Source organism: Podarcis muralis, chromosome 2 (genome assembly GCF_964188315.1).
Source record: "Podarcis muralis chromosome 2, rPodMur119.hap1.1, whole genome shotgun sequence".
Lineage (NCBI taxonomy): Eukaryota > Metazoa > Chordata > Lepidosauria > Squamata > Lacertidae > Podarcis > Podarcis muralis.
The window spans coordinates 16,856,021-16,869,500 of NC_135656.1; the positions used below are offsets into that span (position 1 = coordinate 16,856,021).

Here is a 13,480-nt window from a genome sequence, read left to right on the forward strand (position 1 = left end):
TTGAGGACAAACGCCGGCTCCCTTGGCCAGTAAAGCGAGATGAGCAGCGCAACCCGAGTCGTCCACGACTGGACTTAACGGTCAGGGGTTCCTTTGCCTTTACCTTTAGGTTTGTATTTCCTAATATTTTATAGTCAACTTTTCAGTCCAATATCCCAAGGAAGTGAAGGCAGGGGCATTAAAAAGTGCATTGGTTTGTTGAAATAGGGGTGGGGAATCACCTAAACGTGCTAATTTCAGTGCAGGAGTACAGAGCAGGAATCCACTGGGTGCCAGCAAATGCCTCTGCAGGCACACCACTCCTGGCACACAATGAACAACCCTTAGCAATCCAAACTTTTTGTGTCACAAATGCATATACATACACCCACCCCATTTAATTCTGTAACAATGTAATTCCAAATAAAGTGTCCTTCTTTAGTTGATCGTCCAGGGATCCAGACATTTTTTGGGTGTCCCCTGACTGTTTGGGTAAAAAAACCAAAAACATTGATGCGTCATGGGCCATAAACCCAATCCATATATTTTTAGTCAGCACAGCAACCCTACATACCAGGAAACGTGACTACAGAAGGGGCAACCAATATTACCATCAAAAAGGATATGAATGTATCAAAATTTTAATAGCTATTCTCCTAAGCAGATTAAAAGGACTTAAAATGTACAAGGCAGGCGTGGCACTAAATCGGAAGAGTGTTTTGCCTCTGTTTAGTACTACAAAGGTCTGCAGAGAAAGAGAGAGAGAGAAAGAAAAAGTTATGCACATATACCTCTCAGCGGAAAACACACACACACACATATACAATCTAACCATAACTTGAAACCAGTATTTTGGGTTAGCTTTAAAACCACAATCATATGTCTGATGTTCATATTGTTGTGTTTCATTGTTTGTCATAAGCAGCTTTGTGGGAACTTTTAGAGCTGAAATGTGGCAGATAAATAAATACAGAAAGTTAGTAGTACTTTTAGAACAAATACATAAATGAAGTTTGCAATCACTGTACACACTTACCTGAAAGTCAGGCTCATTGATTTCAGTGGGACTTACTTCTGAGTAGATGTGCAGAGAATTGTACTGGTTTTGGTTTTATATCCATGTCTTAATTTTATATTTTATGGTTTGTAGACAAAACTGTACACAGCCCAAATAACTATTTAAAACATTTTGTACATTACCTAGTCATTTATTGTTTCTAGTATTGAAAGACCACACACACATCTAACATAAAAGCCAAATATTTATCAAATCAACAAAGAGAAAACTTATTAATAAAGGGTTGTGTTTTCATGCTGTTTTGACTTTTCACAAAGTCACAAAAGAAAGAATGAAAACCCAAGCCTTCGTTAAGAAGTTGTCCAAAGCGGTGCTAGTTGACTTTCATGAAAAATGTGTGAAACAACAACAACATGGAACATGTTCAACAGATAAGGCCCCATTTTAAAATACGCATAGGATGCTACGTCTGTAAGAGGGACATAGGTTAGAGGCCACAAGCACCATCTGGCAAAGGCCTTTTTGCTTAAGTCTCAATGAAATGTAGCACACAAACCTAAGAAGCCGTCTTATACCACATCAGACCATCAGTTTACACTGACAAGAAAGTGATTCTCCATGAGTTTAGACAGGAGCCTTTCCCCAGCCCTATCTGGAGATGATGTGATTTGCACCTGGGACCTTCTGCATGAAACAACATGTTCTACCAGTGACTCCAGGCTCCTTCCCTGTCCATTACTTTTTCTATACAGACCACTACCTTTCTTTCCCAAAGGAAACTCAAAGGACCAACTGCATGCAAAGTCTAATAAATGAGATACAGAAATACCTCTCTACATTTTGTGAGAGTGTTTGAAGCAAGTGTAAGATAATGTAGGGTATCATCCCATAGAACTTAATTAACCATCTCACCCCACTTTCTATTCTTTTGTCCATATGAAACATACTTGTCCTTATGGACAAATGAAGACCAGTACACTCATTTTCTGCCTTCCCTTGGTTTTTCCAGCCTTCTTTCATCTTTCAGGGATCTAGACCTCAAGTTCCTCCTGCCATACACCCAAACCAACTCTGTCTATCGCCTCTCCCTTTCCTCTAACTTTCTCCTCCCTGCAACCTCTCTTTTTATCTTGCCTGGTTTGAGATTGACTTCACCCCCAAAGGTGCACTCCTCCATTGTCTCCCAAGACAGATGGATGCCAACTATGGCCAAGTATGTAACGGCGTCAAAATGGAAATAAAATCAAGGCAACTCATTTCAGCAATTTCAAAACAGGTAACTGTAAAACAACTATAGTTCGTATTAACAATTACTATAATAACATCAAATGCCTGTTTAGAAGAAACCTCGGAAGGAAAACAGGTCAGGCACCAACCCTTGGCCAATTTCCTGAACTTCTACAGTAAAATAAGGAAGGTAGGAATGCAGTCGAAGAAACCAGACTTGGAATTTCCATGTGGGCTGTTGACTGGTGCTGCAGTGCTTCCACCCCATTTGTTGGTTCATTTTTAATTTTGACCTGTTGTCGGATATCTGTACTTTTTTAAAACGATCACCTGAAAATCCTGAACATTAAAAACACCCCTCCCACAATAAAATAAAACAGCTAAACCCAAGAAAAGACATGGTGCGTAGCAAGCACCCCTGCTGGCTATTAAAAACATCTATTGAAACAGCAAAAGTCTTCAATGGGCTCCTAAGAGCTAACAGATAGTGGGCCTAAAAGGTTTCCCTATGGAGAGAATTCCAAAAAATGTCAGCAACCCTCAAAGGGACCTCACCATCCCAGTGAGGAGACTACTGTGCTCAGAAGAGAGGCTCCTTAGATGGGCCCACAGGTTAACCAAACTGTTGGTGCTAACCTTTAAAGCCCTGAACAGCCATGGCCCAGTATACCTGAAGCAGCATCTCCACCCCCATTGGTCAGCCCAGACACTGGGGTCCAGTTCTGAGGGCCTCCTAGTGGTTCCCTCACTGCAAGAAGCGAGGTTACAGGGAACCAGGAAGAGGGCCTTCTCAGTAGTGGCGCCCGCCCTGTGGAACGCCCTCCTGTCAGATGTCAAGGAAATAAACAACTATCTGACTTTTAGATGACATCTGAAGGCAGCCCTGTTTAGGGAAGTTTATAATGTTTGATGTTTTATTGTGTTTTTAATATTCTGTTGGGAGCCGCCCAGAGTGGCTGGGGAAACCCAGCCAGATGGGCGACATATAAATAAATTATTATTATTATTATTATTATTATTATTATTATTATTATTATTATTATTACTACTACTACTACTACTACCACTTCTGAAATGAACCAGGCATGGGCAGTGTGGGATCCTGTGTGACCACAAAACCAACAAACAAAACAGAGTACTCATGCATAGGATTGCAGCTTGACTTCTGGATAAACATGCATAGGATTGCACTGTGAATCTCTTCTACAACATTTTAGAGACTTTAAAGTATGGAGACGAAGCCAGTTTAAAGCACACAGTTCAATGCGGTTTCAAAATCGAGCTTACCCATCTCTTAGCTTTCCGTGGCTATAGAAAGCTATCTATAAGGGGGTAATAATCAAATATGCAATTCACTCCTTGGGATGTGAAGTGGTGCAATCCAAGGAAGGCTGTACTCCGTACAGTTCCTGCTCATTCAGAATAGTGACAGGGAACACCGGAATAACGTCCGCCATTTTGTTCAAATGATTAGGCCCCTTGCTTGCTTATTTCTGAAACAAAGCAAGTTTACTGGCTTCTGTTCCATTCACTCTTGGCACAGGGTGCAAGGTGTTTCTAAGTCCTCTCCTAGCTGGCTAAGCCTTGATGGTTATGCTCAAGCTCCAGTTGCTGCACACAAGTGGGGAGAGGGCTGTTGTCCTCAACTCCTGTTTGTGGATTTCCCATAAGCACCTGGTTGGCTATTGTGAGAACAGGAAGGAAGCTGACTAGGTGAACTATTGGCCTGATCCTGCAGATTTTTTTCTCTTATGTTATTAGTCTTTCCCACAATGACAAACCTAGACAGCATCTTAAAAAGCAGAGACGTCACCTTGCCAACAAAGGTCCGTATAGTAAAAGCTATGGCTTTCCCAGTAGTGATGTATGGAAGTGAGAGCTGGACCATAAAGAAGACTGATCGCCGAAGAATTGATGCTTTTGAATTATGGTGTTGGAGGACACTCTTGAGAGTCCCATGGACTGCAAGAAGATCAAACCTCTCCATTCTTAAGAAAATCAGCCCTGAGTGCTCACTGGAAGGACAGATCCTGAAGCTGAGGCTTCAATACTTTGGCCACCTCATCAGAAGAGAAGACTCCCTGGAAAAGACCCTGATGTTGGGAAAGATGGAGGGCACAAGGAGAAGGGGACGACAGAGGACGAGATGGTTGGATAGTGTCTTCGAAGCTACCAGCATGAGTTTGACCAAACTGCGGGAGGCAGTGGAAGACAGGAGTGCCTGGCGTGCTCTGGTCCATGGGGTCACGAAGAGTCGGACACGACTAAATGGCTAAACAACAACAACAACAAATTAGTCTTTCCCAAGTACAGCACAGCTTCCCTTTGGCTAGGACAATAAAATTCTCCTGTGCCCTAGGGACATTCTGTAGACACTGGGTGTCAAGATGCACTGTGCTGAGGGATGGTCTCTAACAAATTCAAAACATGAGAAAAATGCAGTGGTGCCAATCATTTACCTGTTTACCTTTACCTGTAAAGGTAAAGGTAAAGGACCCCTGTTAGTTAAGTCCAGTCGCGAACGACTCTGGGGTTGTGGCACTCATCTCACTTTACTGGCCGAGGGAGCCGACGTTTGTCCGCAGACAGTTTTCCTGGGTCATATGGCCAGCATGACTAAGCCGCTTCTGGCAAAACCAGAGCAGCAAACAGAAATGCCATTTGCCTTCCCGCTAGAGCGGTACCTATTTATCTACTTGCACTTTGACGTGCTTTTGAACTGCTAGGTTGGCAGGAGCTGGGACCGAACAACGGGAGCTCATCCCGTCGCGGGGATTCGAACCGCCGACCTTCTGATTAGCAAGCCCTAGGCTCAGTGGTTTAGACCACAGCTCCTAGTGAATATCACTAGTACACAGACATTCTCAACAAGACCAAGGGAAGAGACCAAGGGAAAGAATGACAATCTGAAAATCAATTATCACCCCCCAGAGAAAAATTGAAACTTGGACAGGGGACACCTGGGTAAATGGTCTCAATGAGCTGGTCTATATTTAAGACTCGCATCTCCATGGCAAGTGTCTCTGTTCCACATTATATTGAATTAGTACAGATCACTGTTTAGAGCTGGGGCTGTCATGTAGTGAGTTTCTCTGTCAGTGGTCCATATCGGGGGCATTTGCTTGGCAGGGGCAGCAACTGATGCAGTGAGTTCTAATTAAGTATTTGGCCAGGGGCTGAGGAGCTCCCAGTGGGGATGCCAATAACATATAGAGCAGCAGCCTAAGCAAAATCCCTGGGTTTACCAAGATGCCACTTGATCTTACTTACCCAATCTGTAAAATAGAAGTCATAGCAAAGGGAAAGGGAAAAGGCTGGGGGCGGTGAGAGGAACAGGATTCCTTGGAAGGTAGTGGACTCCCCCTTTTTAAACAAAAGCTAACAAGGATGTTGTAGCTGTGGGCTTTTTTGCATCAGCAGGGAAACATTCCAACATGGAGATCTGCATTATACTAAGTCAGGACAATTGGTCCATCTAGATGAAAAGGTTGCACTGCTGGCTAAGATAGCTGGCTGGTTTCAGCAAGAGAGCTTTCCTAGGCCTATTGGGGGGTGTTACTGGGTTGTTGTTTTTATTTTGATTGTATGTTTTGTGGTTTTATATTTTGATTTTCTTCTGTGAACCGCCCTGAGATCTCCCAGTACAGGGTGATATATTAATTCAATGAATAATAAATAATAATAATAATCTAGAAATGCTTGAGAACCTGGGACTTTCATTAAGAAGCTCTACCACTAAGGTTTGGTCTGGTTTTGGCCTTCAGTTGATGACTCTGTGTCTTATAGTTGCGATGAGGTTCATTGGAATAAAGAAACAGTGCCATCTTCCCTAAGTATTGGGGGATAAGGCAGAGGCAGGTGCCATCCTCCAATTCTGGTGCCAGTCAGGCCACGCCTCTGCACTTAGCTCTCTGGCTGCCATTAAAAAGAAAGAGCCAGGACTGCTTTTCATACACTAGAAGCTGGCATTAAAAAAAAACATGGCAACATTCCAGTTGTTCAAGCAGAACTGCTGCTTTTGATGATTCAGAGAGGCGTTTGTGTGTGTGTGTGTGTGTGTGTTTTAAATGGATTTGTGGGATGATCTTGAACCACTGGTTATTTGGAGAAGTAATGCACATCCTTTCTGGTAAAACACAATGGAATCAGGAAATGTGCCATTCCAGGGTTTGTGGGAAGATGCACAAGGCCTCGCTATACAGAACAGGAAGCTGGGGGAGAAACTGTGCGCCAAAAACATTTCCAGTGATGTCTGTAGCTCACTATTTCTAAAAAGAAAAAGAAAAAGACCCAACCTTCTATGCAGTCATGTTGTTCTCTGCACAGCACACAAGATGCGCTGCCAGAGGCCTCCCACATATTTCTAAATGGGAAGCCTTCTCTGGGGAACATAAAGGGCTTTCTTCAGTACAGCCTTTCACACGGGCTTGCACCACTTGATGGGTGGGTGTGGGGCACCTAAAGGTGCCCAGTACTGTACACAAAGGAAATCCTGCATTTCCTCGTATGTGTTTGGCTTTGCAAACAGCACCTCTTAGCTCAGCTGACCCCCGCACACCTGCCAAAACAGCCTCCAATGCTTCTATCAAAGCCACCGTCAAGAGGGTGTGGTACTAAGTCGTGGCTGTGCTGTGTGCAGTAAAACTGTCATGCGGGCAAAAGAGAAATGCATGCCCTCCAACATTTCTCCGATGAAAATAGGAACGTCCTATTCTTTATTACTCTTATTCTTATTTTACTGTTTATAACCTGTGAATCCGACTGGGTTGCCCCAGCCACTCTGGGAAGCTCCCCACATATATGAAAACACAATAAAACATTAAAAAAAACTTCCCCCTACAGGGCTGCCTTCAGATGGCTCGGGGGTTGGATAACTCCAACATTTCTCCAATGAAAATAGGGACGTCCTAAGGAAAAGTGGGACATTCTGGGATTGAATCAGAAACTGGGATGGCTTCTGTAAATCCAGGATTGTCCCTGGAAAACAGGGGCACTTGGAGGGTCTGGAAATACCTCCCAGTATTTAACTGTTTACCCAGCTCATACAAGCATCAGAAGATGCCCGTTGAAACAGACCCACAACCCATCTCTAGCTGCCTGCACCCTGTTCTGACAAGGGCCTACCAAATCCAGACATTGGTGCTCAAAAGATCCTCACAGCAGCCATGCCTCCTGCCTCCCCTTGCCACTCGCAGGCCCAACCATTCTAAACCTGAAAGCGCAAGCTTGTGTTGTCCCTGAACAGCCGTACAACTGCAGACTCAGGCAGCCTCACCTTCTGCCTGCCTGCTGTTTTCCTCCTGTTCACTGAAAGGGACATCACCCCCAGAGGAAATCTCCTTCCTTCCCCTCCATACTGACCAGACCCTGCAAATTCACCTCAGTCCTCAGCTAGCTACCACACAAGGTGCCTCTCTTCCTTGCCAGCGGCCCGGGCATTCTGCTTACCGCTGAAGGCAGATCCAAATAAATCATATTTTCAAAGGGAGAATAGCCACGACGTTTCTGAGTCCCAGAATCCCTTGGTGCACGATGAAATCTATTTTGCACCCAGCCTAATCTAACCTAATTAAAGTCTGCGCAACGCCTCCTGCACTACCTCCAGTTCCGGGAGAACGGACGCTTCACTCTCAGAGGTAGCAGCAGCTAGAGACCATCAGTGGAGGAGGTGAGCTGTTTACCTGGCTCCCCTTCATAGCTGCTGGAATTGCCCTTTTTGAACCTTTGGCCAGCAGAGGGTCACCCCCTTTTTGGGGAGCAGCTTTGGGGGAAAGCAAGGACAAGGGCCACCCCCAGAACTTCATCTTCTATGGAGATTGCCTTGCCCTAAATTGTTTTAAGTGCTTTTTAACTTGTACACTTTAAATTTTGACTTTTCAAAATAAGGGAGTAAATGTGCCTGGGAAGAGAGCAACTGGGGAAAGCAGCTGGCACCCCAATTGCAGTGGTTCTGGGCAAGTGGGTGGGACATGTCTGGTAAGGGACATGTGGCACAGGGAGTTGGTGACTGTGCCGTGTGCCACACCTCCCTTCAACCTGAGGAATTGTGGCTGTCCTATCAGCCAGCCCTGGGGTCTGTGGCTGTTCAATGTTAGGTTGGTCCTGCCTCACCCATGATGTGATTGTGGATAAGGAGGCTGATCTGGTCTGTATTACTGAGACCTGGGTGGGTGAGCAGGTGGAGTTGGTGCTGGCTCCTTGGTACAGCTCCAGGGCAGACTTGAGGGTTGGGGATGGGGAGTTGCTGAGATTCCATCTCTGTCTCCAGGCTTTCTGGCCAGTTCGGTGGGGAGCCAGAGTGTTTGTTCCTGGTGTTGGGTAATTGGGACATATTAGGGATTCTGCTGGTTTACCACCCACCTGACTGCCCAGAAGTCTCCCTGCCTGAGCTGACAGAGCTGGTCTTGGAGGGAGTGTTGAGGACTCCCAGATTGCTGGTGTTGGGGGACTTCAACATCCATGCCGAAGCCATTAGCTCTGGCATGGCTAAAGACTTCACGGCTGCCATGATGACCCAACATGTCATTGGCCCAACATATGTGGACCTTGTTTTCTCAGCTGGGCAGGAAGAGGGTGAACTGAAAGTGGGGGTTATTGACATCAGTCCCTTGTCATGGTCAGGTCACTTCTTGTTGAGATTTAGGCTCTCAGCATCCTTCTACCTCTGCAGAGGCAGGGGACCTATGAGGATGGTCTACCTCAGAAGCTGATGGCTCCAATTGGTTTTCAGACAACCTTGGGGGATTTCCCTGCTGATATGACTGGTGCTCCTGTTGAAGCCCTGGCCAACTTGTGGAACATCTGGATGGCTTCGGCCACTGACGTGATCATCTGAATGTCCTCTCCTGCTTCGTGGAGGCCACTTGGTTCCCTGGCTTGCAATAATCATCTGAGGCCCTTCTTCATGTGCCCCCTCCATGAGAGGTCAAGAGGGACTAGATGGACTCATGGCCTGATCTAGCAGAGTTCTTATGCTCATTGGCAGGGGCTTCATAAAATGCAAAAGGCTCATGCTTTTGTGCAGGCTATTGGTTATCACACAACCACCTCCATTTGTGGTACCAGTTGCACGTATAGTTAAAGGAAGCACAACATAGGAGCTGGTTGTGAAACGGGCTCTTTAGCTTTCTTGACTGAGAGCATAACAAAACTGTTAAGAGTATATTAGGTAAAGTAAAATGGAAGGGCTTTCAATGTGCATCATCAATTTCCCACGCAAAGCATTATGGCAAAGTTTTAAGACCCTCCCCCTTCCACTTTAGAGGGAATCTGGTTGCCAAGTCCCACAACCACTTTGAGGCTTATGCTCAATATGTGATGGTGGTGATGGTCTTTTATTAGTCTAAATGGTACACTGAGGCAGTGAAAGGATGGAGGAAATGTCCCATCACTACCACAAACCCAGATCCAATAACCTTTCGGGAGCATTTGACGCAATTAAGTAAGTCAGGTTCTGGATTATATGGTGGCACACCACACCTATCTCTTTGTCAGGTCTAGATACATTTCATCTCTGTCCAAGATGAATTTTAGAAAGTCACCATGGACAGAAGACAAGTCTTCAAATGCTGCGAATTGGCCTGGGAGACACCGGACCTAAAACACCATGGTGTTTCTCTTTCTTGACTGTGATGGACTGACTGCCACTCCTTTTCTTAGTGTCTGTTGCCACTTCCCCCTCATATTTATCTGCCTCCTCCCTACTAGATGTGCTGACTTCCAGAATTGCTTAAGCTACGCATCGAGCTGTGTGCAGATTTTGCAGAGCTATCAGCTACCCCAACAAACGATCAGATACATTTCTTCCCCAACCCTGAAAAAAAATGAAGAGAAGATTCGTATTTGAAAAGCCCACAGAAAAAGGTCCCCTTTCATATGCAGCAAGAGACTCTTGCCACCCCAAAACTGTAATTCCTCCTGGGGACAAAAAAGACTTGAGTTTTTAATAGGCTGGGTCTTGGTGACTCACTTTCTGCGTCAAATAGAAAGGGTCAAAGTCCTCCAGTGGCACAGCAACCAGGCCTTTTGGGATATCCCCATAGATGAAAGGCAAATTCTTCCCTGCCTCCAGGTCACTGTTTGGTTTTGGTTTGCTCTCTTCGTCGTCATCTCTGTGACTGCTGTCTTGCTTGGGGCGCTTCTTCTTCTTATCTTCTGCGATGCGCTTCTCGATGTTAGCCAGAGATTCCGGAGTGAAAGGTCGAAAACTATCAGGGCCTGGTGGTGCAAGCAGCCGCCCTGCCATTTTTTCATCCTGCAGAAACTTATTTAGTTATGATGCGCCCGGGATAGGTCAGCTCTGTAGAGGAGAGAATAAGACAGACGGTCACAAGTCAAATCCTCAACATACTGGTGGGTGAATTAAGTATTTTTGGAGGGAAGAATGAATGAGTCTTGTTGAGCCACATCCCCATTGAGATACCACCAACTGTTGCATTGGTTTTACCATTCACCATTTGCATCTTCTCAAGGGGAGCGTTAAACAAAGCTGCCCGAGACAATGAGCTCAACACATTCCCCATGTATCTCACTTAAACCAGAGCTAGCCGACATGGTACCCACTGGATGTGGTTGAGGGTTGCCATATTCCAGGGATCAAAAACCCAGAGACCCCACCATCACCACTGGGGCACCTCCGCCACCATCCTGCACCTCCCTCCCTCACCCTCCGTGCTGCTAACCCCTTCCTCGCCCACCTGTCCCCCCTCCCTCTCCTCTCTTATCATTGCTGTCTTTGGCCTCCTGCTCACGAGGGGAGGCTGAGCGGCCCCAGGAAGGTCACACAAGGCCAGGCAACCGCTTGGACCGGCGCGGGGCCTAGCGCGGTCCTGGGACTCCAACTCCCATCAGCCCCAGCCATCATGGTTAATGCTCACAGATTATAAGAGCTGTAATTCAAGAGCATCTTGAGGGTCACAGGTTCCCCATCCCTCTCTTAAACTACTTAAGGTTGTCAAGTTCACTGGTCCATTATAGAACTCATGTAAAATGGCAGATAACATGGATGAACTCTCTACTACTTACTGTATTTTATGATACTTAGTACTACCCTGACAACTCTACCTCTTCTGGAGACAGCCTTTTAATATTAAGACTGGCCAACAACTCCAGAACTTTTAAATCCTATGGTCCTCCTATTACTGTTTTCCTTCTGAGCAGCTTCATTTTGTGATGCCAAAAGTTCTCTGGTGTTTCTCTAAGAACCGCTAATGCCTGAAGAGAAACATGGCAAAGTTTGCAAGAGCAGATTCCTTAATAAGAAGATGCCTAATGATGGACAAGTTACCCTGATTTTCCAGGACAGTGTCTAGCTACAGGGTAGGATTAGCAATGTTCTGTGTTGTAGTCCCAGTTGTATGGGACCTCCAAAGGTCCAACAAGCTTAACCAGAGTCCAACATGAATCAAGCATGCCCCAGAATTCACCACAATGCACAGGAGTTCAATGGCAAATGCCTGTGTGGTCCTTGGCAGATAAGTCGATTTGGAAATACTTCCATGAAAGCAGAAAGACTGAGCACCACTGTGTCAGATTTAACCAAAGCTCCACACATGAACCCATCTCTTTTTAAAGTATATTAAGGTAGGCATATTCAGCTTTGCATGCAACAGTTCAGCAACAAAACCAGTGACCCATCACTGTAAACCACAGTTAATGATTCACTATGAATGCTCCTATATGGGTTCTTTTGCTTCTCCCTGCTAGTACACAGAGGAAACAAACCATGATCACTGGCTTAGTGTTATGTTCAAACCAATGACCATGGTTTGCTTCACTCCAACAAAGCACAATCAGTAAGCCAAAACAAGCCTTGGCTTCAGATCATGGTTTGCTGAAAATGAAACAAACCACAATCCCTCTTTCAAAGGTAACTCTAAGTCAAAGACCTTGGTTTGATTCCCTCTAGTGCTAGCAGGCAGCAAAAACCAGGGTGGGATCAACTCATACACAGTAAACCATGGTTTATGGCTTACCATGATGTTTGAACATGGTCAATATAACATTAGAACAATAACACCCCAACACTATAATTTTGGCATGAATGTATGTCAATCAATGGTTTAAACATTATTATTACTTTTATGTTGAAGTAATGGCAGGAGGATACCATTTTTGGCCCTGACACAAATGCGCATGCACCACATGCTAACATCTGCATGTATGGAGCTTTTCTGAATGCCAATGTTAAAATACATTTCAGGGATTAGTGAGTTTGATGGAGATGGGGACTGAGGAGGATCCCATATCTATTTATATGAAATATCTTCAAATGTTGGATGATTTGCTCTAGTATATTTCTCCTCTTCCCTTTCCGTCAAGCTGCCTGCCTGAAATCCTATAGGCCGCTAAGCAAGGAATCAATCTCTGCCATCCACAGATTCAGCTAGCATTTTAAACTAGCAGATTATCCTAACTCAGCACCTTCTTTTTCACTTCTCCCTTGAGCAGTACAATACTGTTCACACAAGGCCACAAAAAGCCACACAATCTCTTCATATTACTCACGCTATTGGAAGCCACAAGTATTAGTGTTAAGAACAGAGTATACAGGTAAAAGAAACCATGTGTCCCAGGTAAAATTTGGACCAGTAATGCTTTGATTTTTAATCTTTAAAATATGTTATGGTTTTAGTTTGTTGGCTAGGGCAGGCATGGGGAAACTATGGTCCTCCAAACATCATTAAAGACTCCAGCTCCCACCAGCTGCAGCCAGAATGGCCAATGGCCAAGAATGTCCAACAACATCTAGAGGCCACAGGTTCCCCAGCTCTAGTCTAGGGACCTGCATCTTGCTTTGGGTGAAAGAAGGATCCTGAGTTTACAAGCCTTGGAAATCAGGGAAAGAAGGGCCATGCCAAAAAAGATGGATAGATGGCAAATAATTCTCACTGTTCGGCATTCATATGGTACCAGACAAAACCTGAATGCAACAACCTCCTGCCTTGTTTAAACCTCCTGTATTATGTATTACATGTAAGTATTTGCTGGGGGTGGGGTGGGGGAAAGTGGCTAGCTGAATACCTTTTCTAGGGTTGCCGTTAAAAATAATGCCTGTTTCTATGCCTTAACTGCACAGGTTGGGGTTAACAGCAGGCTGATCTTGCAGACATGAGCAGAAGATGATAACCCTTATCTTCATGCAGCAAAAAACTTCACCTGCTGCCGATTTCTGCAGATAAGGTTTCTGCTCCAAGGACAAGAGCAGTTCAGGCTTTTTACTGATCAGTTGGCAACCCTGTGTCTGATCTCAATAGG

At 45.0% G+C, this 13,480-nt stretch overlaps 1 protein-coding gene across 1 annotated transcript in view; it reads right to left on the reverse strand.

The window, feature by feature from the left end:
* Nucleotides 1–13,480, reverse strand: part of SCN8A (sodium voltage-gated channel alpha subunit 8) — a 107,504-nt gene that overhangs the window by 68,504 nt on the left and 25,520 nt on the right. Inside the window, exons 2-3 of the mRNA XM_077923944.1 lie at nt 10,194–10,523; nt 605–724 (exon numbers count right to left, since the gene is read on the reverse strand). Of these exons, the coding sequence (XP_077780070.1) occupies nt 605–724; nt 10,194–10,469 (396 nt within the window). The 5' untranslated portion in view covers nt 10,470–10,523. The remainder of the gene's footprint in view (nt 1–604; nt 725–10,193; nt 10,524–13,480) is intronic.